This window comes from Neolamprologus brichardi, chromosome 9, assembly GCF_056152115.1.
Source record: "Neolamprologus brichardi isolate AB-2024 chromosome 9, ASM5615211v1, whole genome shotgun sequence".
Lineage (NCBI taxonomy): Eukaryota > Metazoa > Chordata > Actinopteri > Cichliformes > Cichlidae > Neolamprologus > Neolamprologus brichardi.
In genome coordinates, this window is record NC_142112.1 from 14,082,560 (window position 1) to 14,097,238 (window position 14,679).

Consider the following 14,679-nt stretch of genomic DNA (forward strand, 5'->3'; position numbering starts at 1 on the left):
ACTGTTTGGTGGTCAACTCTGTCAAGCAGTTTAACAGTTTCTGTTTTGCCTGTCACTGTTCCCTGTCTGTTTTCTTACCTGGTTCTTCCTGACCTTGTACTTTCTTCTCACATTCCCCTCTTTCCTCTCTCCTTCTTTGGACTGACAATCATACACAAATAGATTGTATTAGATGAAAAATTTAAATTAATATGAAAAAAATACTATTGAAATCACTAATAAAAGTCATCTCTCAGTGTACTTTCAACCAAAAGGCAAATAACCAAACCACATGAACATCTAATAAAAGATATAAACATTGAAACACTGATCCAACATTATTCTTGATTGACGGATCATTTGATTTTACACTTTTACCTGAATGTGGCTCCTTTTTTTGAAAAAACTTCCTTATATCCATTATGAACCTGGCTGTCTCTCTGTACACACACACACACACACACACACACACACACACACACACACACACAACAGTTATGAGGTTAATGGGAATCCAGTCAGTTAGCTAGTAAGTACCTTGGGTTTAATATCGGCACATATGACAAAATAACCAGCTTCTCTCATTCCTTTTCAAACAGGACAGTGGTAACAACAGCAGGCTACAGATAATTTTAAGTTTCATATTTTAAATAGGCTATATACATTTCAATGCGAGCAACAGGACAGTCAAATGTCACTGATTTTACCACAGAGTAGGACGGATTGGTGCTTCAGCACCCCCAAAAATGGGCTAAAATCGCCCCTGCATAAAAGTATATACACATCCATATACACGTGCACACTAAAGTAGCTGCACTATGAAACTTTAACCGCTAGCTTCTCCTTTCCTGGCACTAAACCACCTCCTGTCTGTGAACTTTCTGTGAAAAACCAACACTGATCGTCTTTACTTCTTTGACATTTTCCTGAATATACAGAAGCAAAACTGTTATCAAACCCTTTAATGAATTAAAGATCACGTTTGAGTTATGAGTGTTTATTATATGGAAACACGTGTTGTTTTCAGTCACCTAATGAATTAAAGAGGGTTGGGTTTCAGCTTACCAGCTGCAATATGTAAACCTCACACCTGGGAGGGGGCTGGGGGATAGAAAAATAAAATCATGTAAAATGCTCAAACATTGCTTGAAAACACCAGGATGAAATGTTCTTATTAGTTAGTTTTTTGTTTCTTTGTTTCTTTGTTTGTCTATCACTGTATTCTTTATTTCATATGTTTTTCCTAAATTTTTCATTTTCTTTTTTTTTCTTTTTCAGGCAGAGATAGTAATGCCAACATTCAATTTTCTTAGACATAATACCTCAAAAGTTTTGATGCACATATATGCACACAGATGTACATAAAAAAAGTTCAGGTCCATATAAAGGGAAAGGTTTGTATGTATTTTTAAGCCCCGGACCGGTAAATGTGTTATTTGACTGCTGCAGTTTGCTTTTGATGCTCTAAAGTTCAGAGTTGTTCAGTATTAGTGCTCTGTTACTTTCATGTAAGAAAAAAAGAAAGAGAGAAATCAAAAGGAGAAGTGTTTCAGAAGGATAACCAATGTGAAGTGTTTTTGTAAACCACAGGTTTTAGTTCAATTTTCTGTTCTGATAAATGACATGAAGCAGCAGCCTTTCTCCTCAGTCATGGAGGGCAGAGAGAAGAGAGCGCTTCACTTATTGATGCTCGGTAAAACAGATTTTCATTAATGTTTAATGCTTTTCTTTATTGTAGAGACAGTATTAAAAAGTATTTCAGACACGCTTATCACTTTAAGATGCCATGACTTTACAACAACTTTTCTTACAGTATTTTTAGCCTGAATAACTGTTGTGACCATATTTGATGTTTTCATTTTCCCATAGTTGCTTATCTCGTGGTGTCACCTTCACCTTCTGCAGGTCAGTCTGTTCTAACCTGTCATACTTACCTTTTTTTTCAGTTTAAATGCTTTTTTGCAATATAGTTCATATTGTCTTTTTCCTCATAGGTCTGATTAGATTAGCTGGATCTGGGTCCACTCGGTGCTCTGGAAGAGTTGAAATCTATAACTCTTTACGTTACTCCTGGGGAACAGTCTGTGATGATGACTGGGACTTAAAAGATGCAGAGGTGGTCTGTAGAGAGCTGAGCTGTGGGATAGCGCTGCAGGCCCAGTGGTCCAATCATTTCGATCAAGGTAGAGGAAATGCCGTCCGCAGTAATGTGGGCTGTTCGGGAAGTGAAACTTCTCTAGATAATTGTTTTTACGCCACCCCACTTAGTTACACTTACTGTAACCATGGTCAGGATGCTGGCGTCGTCTGTTCAGGTAAGAAAACCTTTGCATGAAGTTTATGGTTTTATCACTTCATAATAACTTTTTTTCATGTACTAATCAATACTTAGATTCTGGTTTCTTTTTATTCCATCATATTTTACTTTCCCAGTTTTGAAAAGATGTTAAAAAGTCTTGTTTTACTACACTTTGTCTTTTAAACATGTCTGCAGTTTAGTGCATATTTAACTAGATAACATCTCATTTAGATCATTGAAATATATTATTTTAACCAATCCAGTTTCTTAGTTAAACATTTTTAAACAGTGTGAAAATACATATCTTTAAAGGTGATTTCCTCTAATTCAAGTTTGGGCACACAGCAACTTCCACTTCAGAGGGAATTAAACACACCAAATTTAATGATGTTACTATGAAGGCCTGTAAATAACTCCTCATTTAAATGCCACTTAAAGACTGATTTAAAGACTTCTTCTTAAAAAAAATAATCATCATGTCATCCCAAAGATCCTAAAAATATGTGGTGTTAAAATTTGTTTCATTCTCTTCTTTCAGTAACAGAATCAGTAACCTGGTGAGATAATGCTTTCATATGTTGATATTTTTTCAGTGAGTTTTCCGAACCCCAGTATCTCCATTTACCCTGTTGGTGAGGTGACCTGGGGTCAGACTGTTGAAATCACATGTTCAGTCTCAACTCAGGTTTTAGGTGGATCGTTCACTCTGAGTCAAATTCAGGGTTCATTCAGAAGGAGACAAACCTCCAACACAAACTCTGCTACCTTCAAAATTCCTAATGTGGACTTTGATAACGAGGGATTGTACCAGTGTCAGTATAAGAAAAGAGGCCCAAGTGGTGAATTCAGTTCCCCATTAAGTGATTCGGTCAGACTCTCTGTTTCGGGTAAGAAAACCAAATCATTTTTATCATAGATCCTTTGGTTTTGTTAAACTGTAACAAAGTAATTGAAAGAGTTTTTCAATCGTAGTTTTAAACATATTTAATTGTTGTATATAATAACAATGTATTAAAGGCTGAATCTGTAACTCTATAGTTTTTATTAACTTTGTGTATCTTCAATTTTCACTAAATGCTCTCAAGGCTCACTGTAGCAAGGAGCAAGCAGACAGCATTAGAAGTTAGTTTTTGAAGACTGTGGAGCGTTTAGCAACAAAAGAATCAAATCTGAAGTTTGCAAAGATCTAAAAGAGTGAATTGTTCACTCTTTCATTCATCAAATCACAAGAAGAATAACAAAAATGTTAATGTTGCTCCATAACTGCTGGATGTGTAAACAAGAAACTAAGTGTTGTGTTTGATTCTGCTCCCTTCTTAATCCTGGTACCTTTTATTCCCCAGTGAGACTGCAGACACCCAGCATCTCCCTGACCTCTCCTGGTGCAGGTCTGGTCTGGGGTCCTGAAGGTGCAGAGATCACCAGGGGTTACAGTTTTGTCTTCACCTGCTCTGATAACTCCACATTTTCCAGTGGACATTTCTTCCTCATCTTCTCTGACTCCAACATCACAGACAGCGAGCCAGCAGTCAACAACTCAGCCTCCTTTAGTTTCCCTGTAGCTGAGTATGAACACCAAGGCAACTACAGCTGTGTGTATGAAGTCACAGTGTCCACACAGACATTCAGTTCTACTGCAACAGCACCCATTACTGTCATCATTAAATGTAAGTATAGTTTTGAATTTATCTTTTTAAATAACAGAACAGCATATAGCCCACAGTGACAGTGTAGCTATGTGTGATGTGCACACTGTGGCTACTATATTCTCTAACTCTTTACACAGTGTATCTGTACAAAGGAGTCTCATTTGTTCACATAAATGTATGCTTAAGTAAGTCAATTTGATTCATAAAGCACATTTAAACCAAATGCTTTACAAAACAAGACAGAAAATAAATTAAAAAACATAGGTTCCCAAACTTCAACTATACACCTCCATCTGCTGTTTCAGTTGTTGTCGCGCTGACCTAGTAGGTGTGGCTGTTGCTCTTCTCTTCCTCCTCCTGCCCACTACCTGCTCTGTGCTGCTGCTTGTGCATGGCTGCTGATTTAGACCTTGTTACCGAATGACTGACAAAAGAAAAAAAGTATTCATTTTAAATTTATAAACAGTCACAGTTAATGCATGTCTGAGCTCACTTGAGAGATCATTCCAGAGTCTCCCTACAACTACAGCAGAAGTGTGACCCACTTTTTGTTAAGAGGGTTTGGAGTGCAGACCTTAAAGATCTTGAAAAACCTACAAGAAAAAGAGTATCTATGGCTTTAAACATGTCAAAGATTACCCTAAACTTTTTAAGTTGTGTTTTGCACTAAAAAGGGGTTTAATGTCCGAGCTACAACTTCAGGGACAAACAAAATATGTTGTTTAATTGTAAGAAACTATGACACATTCAAACTTTTGATATAAAATATTCAGTCACTGAGCTTTCACACAGAGTAAAGATTTCCAAAATCTACGGTAAATATAATTGTAAGTTATCTACATAGCTGTGAAAAGAGATGTGCAGAGAAAAGGAACAGGCCTAAAAACAGGCCATTGTTAAACTCTGTAGCAGGTTTTATGCTGCAGGGATGTCTGACAGGACACGGAGGTGCTTATGCTAGTATGTTAGTATGGTCTTTGTTTGCCTGTTACAGCTGTTGTTCCACACTTTTGCTTTTTTGCTCCTTTCGTTTAGTTCTCCACCAATTGCTTAGGCCTCCACCTCTGCTCCTGCCACACTAAGTAGAGAGGATGATCTTGTTCATTGTCCTCTCCATGGCAAAGCATGTAATAGACATGCCGGTCTACTGTGTTCTTTTCACATTTACCTCTCCAAATTTTGAAATGGACATGCAGAAGTTGCAGAAAGGTCCTCTAAATGTTGTTCTCATCTAGGAAAGACAAGAGTTGATTTAAAACATCTTTTTCTAAAACTTTAACAAAGAATGACAGTTTTAAAATAGGCTGATAATTACTCAGGACACCAACATTCACATTTAGAAATACCTGTACAGCTGAATGTTTGAACTATACCAGAATAGTGCCTGTTTTAAATTTCTAATTTTAAAAGTAGAAAGGGAAGCAAAAGCAGATGGGCACAGGTGACTCAATAGAGTGCTAAAAAATACATTTATGCACAAAAAAAAACCCCTTCTCACTACAGCAGTCCTTTGATAAACATGTTGGAGTCTGGAGTCTCTCACTGTACAGGTTTGGCATCAACAAAAATTTGATCAGTGCTCTCTCTCTATTGTACTTGTGTTTGTTTTCTTTTGGGGGGGGGGGGGGGGGTGTTCAGTTCATGTGCTTTTAGGTCTACGTAAACTAAGACAAATTTTTTTAGCTCTTGCAGATGCCTCTATGAATCCACATCAACTGTTAACAGTTATATATAAGCTATAAGTGCTGACAACAGGAGGGTTATTTCACTTACCCAAAAGTGCACTGATTGCATTTGGTTTACATTTGTGGCATGCTTTTGCCTTTTGACACATTCATCCCTTTATGACAAGAATGTTTTGCATTATAAAAGAGTTCATGCTTAAATCCTTAAACTGGTAAGTAGGTTTAATACTTTTACTTGGCTAAAGCTTTCATAAATGCTTTGAAAATTACTGATTTGATTTAAATGTGGGAGTCTTACAAGATTAATCCAACGCAGTTTCACAGAATCTAAATAAAAAGTCATAAAAAAAATAAAGCTCTTGATTTTCATGCTCCTGCCAAACTAATTGCCACACACAACTGGGGTAGAGCGTTGTTTTGCTTCTGGTTAAAAAATCACTGTAATGTATCACCATACATAGGATGTAAAAACTGCAAAAATAGTAGGATAATAATAGTAATAATAATATAGGGTTGGGTTGGGTTTGAGTGTGTTTGTTACCTGAGCTAATTGTGTTTGCATTTAGCACCTGCCTGTGTATCATTTTCTGTGGGTGCTCCAGCTCCCTCGAACAGTCCAAACATGCATGTTAGATACAAATGTCATTCTAAACAATGAATAAAAAGCTCTATACTACTGTAGATTCATCCAGTGACCTGTCTGTAGTGTGTCTTGGACTCTACCAACTAACACACGTTTGCCAAAAAACAGCCTCCTTACTATGTAAAACCATAATTTCAAAGGAAATGGAAAGTCCCAATAATTCATGCAGAACCACTTTCTATCGTTCATATTCAGTGTTGGGCAAGTTACTTTGAAAAAGTAATGAATTATAGTTACTAGTTACTTCTTCAAAAAAGTAACTGAGTTACAATATTCTACAAGTAATTAATTACTTGAAAAGTAACTATTGCGTTACTTTAAAAAAAAAAACAACTTTTAACCCTCTGGGGTCCAGGGTATAATTGGCCATTTTTAACCACTTTTGATTTGACCTTTACATTTCACCTTTAAAAACTATTTACTTTGCCTTGTTTGGTATCATCCTTTTCAGCACAACCTCACGTGTCTGAATTTACAGTTATGTTTTCATTTTGACATACTGTATTAACACAATTGATCTAAAATCAGACAAAAAAACAAAATCAGAGTAGAAAAAGTTATATTTTTTACTGTAACAACCACAAACATGTTTAATGAATTATATTTCATAACTTTAAATGCAAATATAAATTGTCAATTTTAAAATCCTATGCACAAGTTTTGCAAACAACAACGTTATTTGCATCCATTAACTTTTTACCTTGATTTTTTAAATAACCATTTCAAACTATTTACAGAACAATCAGCTGTTCTGCATTCAATAAGATGTAAATTCAATAATATGTAAATAAATGTAAATAAATATCCAAATATTTCTGTCCACTATAAAGGAGAACATCACAGCCTGATACCTGCAGGTCTGACAGCAGCAGGTGTGTCACTGCTCCTGTTTCTACCTGGAGACAGCAGTCACCTCATTGTTCTGACACACAACACAAAACTATCCACAACACTACACACTAACTACACAAGACAACACATTAACTACACACTCCAAACACGCTAAACGTCTCTCTCTCTCTCTCTCTCTCTCTCTCTCCGTCACTCCTAAAACTTCTGGGTTTTTTGTTTTGTTTTGGTTTTTTTGCTCATAAGCAGAGAGTGCTCGCAGCGCTGTCCTTAGACAGTAAACGTGACGAAACTATTAAGGAGAAAACACGTATATATTGTTTATCATGACTCATGGTATCATGGTTTTACGTGGCCTATCAACACAGTTTATAAACTGGTAAATATCACCTTGTTGCTTTGTCTTTAAGTGGTCATGTGATTGGCTTACCACGACTACTTTATTCTTCCTCAGTCAAACAGCAGCACTCATGTGATTGTTTTGCCACCTTAGCTCCAGGTGTTGTGGTAGACAGTGATCGTGATTACCGTCCGCGGGAGCGCGCGCAGGTGCTTAAAGCTGCAGTGTCCAGATTACTTTCAGCTACTTCCGTGCAACTGATATAAGATACAGTAAGCTGAACACAGCTTCAACCGTCTGTTTGTTGAAAAATAGTAACGGACCGCATTTTCTTGTTAGTAACTGTAACAGCGTTGTAACGATAGGAATAGTAATTCGTTAGATTACTTGTTACTGAAAAAAGTAACGCCGTTATTAACGCCGTTATTAACGCCGTTACTTGTAACGCCGTTATTTCCATCACTGTTCATATTTGACTAAAACCTTTTCTCTCTTAGTTCCTCGGATGCTGCTGGTCTCGTCTGTAGTTCGTGTGGTCCTGTTGCTCCTGCTGGTCTTGTTGGTGGTCTTACTGGTGCTCAGGAGAAGGAGGCAAACACAGCAGGCCCACATCCACAGCAGAGGTCAGTGCTCACCAAAACAAACAATATATTAGATGAAACAGCAGCTTTGTTTAGATCATGATGTCTAGAAGAATCTGCTCTGCTCTGTTTCAGTCACTCCAAAAACCTGCAATGAAGAAGATGACGTCAGTGACGAGGAGAGGATCTATATGAATGTTGAGACACTGAACACCTACAGGAATTTTACCAAACAACCGGAAGGAGCAGAGAAAGAAGAAACAGAAGAGAAAGAGATAAAATCCCAGAAGTGATTTTAGTCTAAATTGAGCTGAACATATATTGTACTTACATTTTTTTAAAGTGTAGAGTAAAATAATACATAAAGTAAAGTTGTTTTTATTGTGAAGCCTGAAAAAGATTTGTCTTTTTGATTATTAGTAAAAAAAAACAAAAACAAAAAAAACTTCTTGGAGTATTTGGAAATTAATTGCACAATATAGCTGCTACTATCCATAATACAGTGACCTACAGCACACACCTGTATTTATCATTCAGGCCACTCACCTGTCTGACTGTTACATACATACAGTCTCAGTCTTCATCATGTAGAATACATCTTTAGCCAACTTAGCATGAGATGTTGCTCAGTATTAACCACATATTTCAACAGATATACACAAACAGATACACACAAGCCTGTGTGCATTATGGCACCTTTTAACTAATAGCTTCTCCTTTCCTGGCATCAAACCACCTCTTTCCTGTCTTTGAAAAATTCAAATTACTGCTTTTTGCTTCTTTGTAGTTTTCCCAAAATATGAGTAGATAAATAAGTTAACCCAGTTGAGTTATTACAAATCATGCTTATTTTAGCAGTCAGTGTAAATTATGTGTGCAGGAACAAGTGTTGGTTTTGACCATTTCTTTTTTTATATTAAAGGAAAGTGGAACAGGTGGCTTTGCAGCCTTAAGAAAATCTTCATTAATAAAAAACACAAAGCTTAGCTGTAACACACTCACCTATGTATTTATTTCTATTATTGTAGTTATTTTGTCTGTGTCCCTGTAAAGAAATATGAAAAGCCTGGATGATTTTCACATTCCTTTTTGTTAACTAAAACATTCAAACAAAAATGTAAATTAGTTTTTAGGGAGCACAAAATATTCCAGCATGCAAAATGCTGTGAAAGAATTAACAACAAACAAATGAAATTCTACAATAACTAATATCGCTCAGGTAGCAGGGGAGGTATTTCAGAAAATCCAGCAGCTATTATCCACCGCTAATACCTGCTGCTTACTGAATTTGACCAAGAAGCTATACTGCCCTCAAGTGGAAGAGAATGTAACTGTTAGGTCTACACTTATAGACCCCGCTGACTCAGACTTATTCGTGTAAGTTCAGCACCCAGCCTCAGAGGACTCCAACTCCGGCCCCCTTTCACAGTTCTTTTATTAACTCAGTGTTTACACAACAATCTCATTAATCATGCGACAGATAAAACACACATGTAAGCATGGGTCCTGTTCTGCCTGTCACAATGCTCCGCTCGCTCAGAGTACCAATCAGGTGAATTTGGATAATCTTCCATGGCAGCAGTGGTTGAGAAACACTGCTCTATAGACACAGACTCTCTGCATTTATTTTACTCACACTTTCCTATATATTTTTTATATAATGTCATTTGTCTAGACCTCACTTCTGCTCATTTGAGGTCATGATAGAGTTGACGCATGCCTTACATTTATGGCTTTAAAATAACAACTATGAAGCAGTGATGTGTCATGTTAGCTGCTTCTCTCCTGTGTTTGCTTGACTGGTGGGAGCTCTAAGATGCACCAAAGAGAGGAGGAAAGTAATTAGAGATGTAAAATCTGAGAAGTGAAAAGATCGTGAATGTTTTGTTTCCTGCATTTGTTCTTAGTTTACTGATAAATGTACACTCTTCGTGGAAAATTTGAACGTATCAGAGGTCTGATCTGAGTGCCTGAAACATTTGCACATGTTTTTGGGACAAGTCTTTGCTTTTGAGTAAGTTTGTCGTCATTTCACACTGACTGGTCTGCTGAGCTTATGTTTTACTATAGACTGAGACGTTGCTGTGCATCGGCTCATAGTGCCAAACTTTGCTAATTCGTACCTCAATCATTACTTGTGCTCATTTTAATTATTTGTTAATTGCTGTCCAGTATCTCTATAAAGTAAACAGTTTGATGATGTTTTGATTCCTCTTTTATACTTTTAATATACTGTATTTGTCTGATTTGTGACTGGCCATATCAGATAAAGATATGTTTGTGCTTAACCAAAATATTTACAAATGAGATTTAAATGTCTCTATAAAGCAATAGAGACATTTAAACTGACTGATCTACTGATTCCTTACTTCTTTTTTTGTTAGCTAAACTATATTTCTCTAATGGACAGGTAAGGTAGAAGGAAATTACAGGAAGTCAACATAACAAACCAGTGACCAGTAACCTCTATTGGTTGGATGGTTTGTTTTAGCTTGGAGGCTCAATGACCAACAAACAGAGGCATGACAGTCAGAATCTGGTGTCAGTCATCCTACTGTGAATTAGTTACTTACACATAATACTAGACATCTACAAGCAGGAGGAGTTTTCAGTGTCCTACAATACTGTGCCAAAGTCTGGAACCACTCTTCATTTTTCAATATTTTGTTGATAAAATGGGAAGTAGGTGCAGCGATTTCTTAGACTGTGCAAACATGCATTGAAATATAGTCTACAAGGCAAAAACAGAGTTTCTACAGTTCTATCAAGCTTGAATACCTTTATTCTTCAACACAACCTGAACTCTCTTAGACAGCTTTCTTATCATTTGTTTAAGTAGTCATCGGGAATATTTCCCCAGTATGAAGCTAAATGTGTTGCAAAATATTCTTGAAGGACATTCAAAACTCTTCTTTGGCTGTGAGGTAACTCTTCAGCCATATAGTGTTTTTGTCCTCAACTTGTCCAGTCTCACGGCCCGTGGCTCGGCATCCAGGGAGCCGTGGGAGGCTGTGGTGGCCACACCCTCGGGCTGGGCCGCCTCCAAACCACCTGCGTCTCATCTGAGGCAATCACCGGAGGACTACTTCAGCCAGCTCTGACGGCTTCTCCTTGCCAGTCTGTAAGTCTCCTCCCAGTGTGACCAGCATTCGGCGTGGAAGCCTGTGGCCTGCCTGTCGTCCTGCCTGACTGCCTCCCTCCCTCCCTAGGATTCCCTTCATGGGCATCTCTCCCCTCCAAGCTCCACGGTCCTGCTCTACCTGTAAGCCTCGGCAACTTATGAAGTCTAGCTGTTTATTTCTTGACAATCTGCGTGCTGTTAACTGTGTCTCCCCTTTCTGTTGCAGTTTCCCCACGGTCCCGATTGCGGTGCTCCTGGGCTCCACGCTCCTCATTTCCCCCGTGGCATGAGCCTTAGTTTTTCGTTTCCTTAACGTTGTTAAAAGATTCTTCAGTTCAATAAAAACTTGTACATAGTTCTGAGCTGCAGTGTGCTGAGTCTGCTTTGGGGTCCTGTTACCTGAACACTCCATGTTCTGTGACATCCAGTTTGAACACAGCAGCTCTTTTAGAATCACGTTTTTGATGCAAAAAACAAAACAAAACTGTTTAATGTTCTAGTTATCTTTGGCATTTTTCATAGATTCAACCAAAGAAACTGTGACAAATTGTGTTTTTGTAAAAAGCTGCTAGTAACTGTTTAATAAAACAATTTAAAGCTGTTTCTTGTTCTGTGAATACACAACACTAGTTCATTCTCAATGCATGAATGATTCATAAGTCTGTGTTAACTAGCTTGATAAAAACAAACCAACAACCAACTTTTAGCATGTATTGTATACAGTGAAAGTAATACAGTGTGCATTCATCGGTTGAGCTCTTCCTCTGTTGAAAGTGCAATTCGAACTAGATGGAAGAGAAGAAAAGAAGAGAACAAAAGAAGTCTCTGAGAACCACAACATGGAAAATGAAAGCATGAGGCAAAGTGTGGGAACAAAGAAATTGTTTTCAGACAGATGAGGATGCAGGAATTTGGAAGTTTGAAATTTTTGTCAGGCATAAAAAAATATATAACAATAATTCTTCCATTGTTATTTTCATCCTGCAAAGTGAGTTATGTGGACAAAATCTCTTAACACAACGAAACAATGAAACATATTTCTGAAGAGGGAAATAAAGGAAAGCATGATTCCAGTCTGTGTAAGAGCAAATATTCACATTTTCATCTGTGACATCTGTACAAATTGGTCCTCTTCATTCATTTAAATTCAGCATATCTGTTACAATAAAAAATAAAATATACACTTGACACTGTGCTTCCTTCCTGTTAATTACAACTTCTTTGCAGACTAATAAGAGGTTTATTCACCTGACACTAGTGCAGCTCCTAGAAGCAAAATATCAAGTATTTCACTCACAGAAAAGTACTCGATGGTAGTGTGTATGATCAGTGTTGGGGAGTAACGGAATATACGTACCGGTGTTACGTATTTAAAATACAAAATATGAGTAACTGCATTCCGTTACAGTTCCCGTTTAAAAAGGTGGTATTTAGAATACAGTTACTTTGTTGAAATAAATGATTACACGGCGGTCTTTTCCTGTTACATATGTTAGGTTGTCCCCTCTCTATTTTTGGTAATTCCACGCCAGAACAAAACACGCATTAAGAGACTCTTATGTTTCTGTCTCAATCTCGCGGCCCATGTCAGCTCTACTTTTGGCCCACATAATGACGTGACGAAATATTTTTAAAAATTATTATTCAAAAAATTATTTAATATGAAGGCAATAGGCAGAGTGTTACAGGCATAGACCTAAAGAATGTAAGTGCTATTAGGACTCGACTGTACACTGTGTTCGTGTACATTGCACATTGTTCTTTGCAGTAGGAAGAGTTCAGTCTTTGTGAGCTGTATGGATGACATGCTGCACAGGCTTCCTTTTATGGGCGTCTAAGTTAATGTTGGGTGATTCACATTAGCAACCACTGCATTATTATTTTTAGCCTTCATTCATTATACTGCAGGCTGTGGCGGTTGAACAGGTTAGTTGTGCTGCGCTGTGCACCCTTTGCATCTCTTCTTGGTTGACATTGCTTGCCTTGAATCCAAAGAATCTCTCTTCTTATGTACCAGAAATTTGGATTTCGTTGCATAACTGGGTTTTAATGTAGTGTCACTTGTCCAAACTATTTCAGAGCCTACGATGCAAGTTCAGTTTAGCTTGAATAACTTTATGTGATCTGGATTTACCTAACCTAACATAGGCAATAAGGATCATTTTCCACTGAATGCTAAAACGAGGGTAGTGCGGTGGTTGATACTACAGATCCTGGATTTGAATCTAGTCTGCATGCAGTTTGCATGCTCTCACGGGGTACTCTGGCTTCTTCTGGTGGTCCAAAGACATGCATGGGGTTAGATTAACTGTTGATTCTAAATTTCCTGTAGGTGTGAATAGATGTCTGCCTTTATGTATTAGCCCTGTGACAGATTGGTGACTCATCCAGGGTGTGTCACAGCTGGGCTTCTGCGACTCTGGACTGAATAAGTGGAAAAAAATGGATGGATAGAAGATAAAGCTACAATATTAGAACATATGAAGAGGTTAAATATACAACACAGACTGAAAGCAACACAGTTGCTACAGACAAATCACCAGTTTGTGAGTGTGTGAGAGGAAAAAGCACTGTATGAATGTGTGAGCTCTTTAAGACTGGATAAGATCTGCTTTATGAATAAAGTCTTGTTTATGTGAAGCAAGGAAAGAAAGCCAAAAAAGAGAGAATAAGATGTCTGATTGATTATTACTGAATATTTCATAAATGTTGTAAAGATTGTTTTCGTTTTTATTCGTTCACATCCTACCTCAGTCTGAGAGAAAGTACAGAAAAACAGAATTCAAATAGTCAACATGCAAATTGGATGAAAGTACAAATATAGATTGTAATAGAATGTAAAACAATGAAATTATAAAATTGTCTGCAACAAAAAAAAATCATACATTAGAGAACTGAGAAATGTCTTGAGGCTATTGTAAGACTCTCCCACGCTGCACACAGATGTTTGAAGGATCTTTCAGGAATAGTGACACTATTTTCCAAACAACTGATTGCTCATTAGGTGGTATACCTGCTGATCGGTAATCCAGAATGAGTTACCATAGTGAAATACACAGGCAATAAATCAACCACCTAAACCCAGGGTTAACCTTGAAGTTGCCTGGAAAAGATAAAATCCAGCTTCTTGCACAGGCCTCTGCTAGAGGTGGACAGATCACTCCAAATATCCATAGTATTAAGAAAAATGCTGGTATTGGATTGATAGTTTGCTTCTGTCCTCTAAGTTCAGTATGTTATCCACTGAGTTTTGTTAAATAAATTAATTAATAATAAAAAAATAAATAAATATTATTATTGAATGAAGGAATACTGGCCCCATATCTACTTGGTATTGGATCGACACTAAAATCTGCAGTATCGCACAGCGCCAGCCTCTGAACTTTAGTCGTCTGTCTTTGCAAAACGTCTTCTCCTCGAGGTGCGATGGCATTGTCGGGCGCATGCGCTGTACCTCACTGACTAAACCTCACTTTAAACTTGTACTTTAAAGTATTTTAAAGTGGAAACATTTTCACCCCCTTGCATTGAGG

At 37.4% G+C, this 14,679-nt stretch overlaps 1 protein-coding gene across 1 annotated transcript; it reads left to right on the top strand.

The window, feature by feature from the left end:
* The first annotated feature begins 1,629 nt into the window (after positions 1 to 1,629).
* Positions 1,630 to 8,318, top strand: LOC148101226 (uncharacterized). Its single transcript, XM_087845484.1, has 7 exons — positions 1,630 to 1,672; positions 1,849 to 1,884; positions 1,974 to 2,294; positions 2,872 to 3,165; positions 3,622 to 3,945; positions 7,942 to 8,067; positions 8,161 to 8,318. The coding sequence occupies exons 1-7, from the start codon at positions 1,630 to 1,632 to the stop codon at positions 8,316 to 8,318; spliced, it is 1,302 nt and encodes a 433-aa protein (XP_087701610.1).
* Positions 8,319 to 14,679: the final 6,361 nt, after the last annotated feature.

Bases quoted from the DNA above. Each gene is read 5' to 3' on its own strand.
- LOC148101226 (XM_087845484.1), top strand. From the start codon at position 1,630: ATGGAGGGCAGAGAGAAGAGAGCGCTTCACTTATTGATGCTCG. The intron at 2,295-2,871 runs GTAAGAAAACCT...ATATTTTTTCAG, and splicing joins TGCTGGCGTCGTCTGTTCAG to TGAGTTTTCCGAACCCCAGT. The intron at 8,068-8,160 runs GTCAGTGCTCAC...GCTCTGTTTCAG, and splicing joins GGCCCACATCCACAGCAGAG to TCACTCCAAAAACCTGCAAT.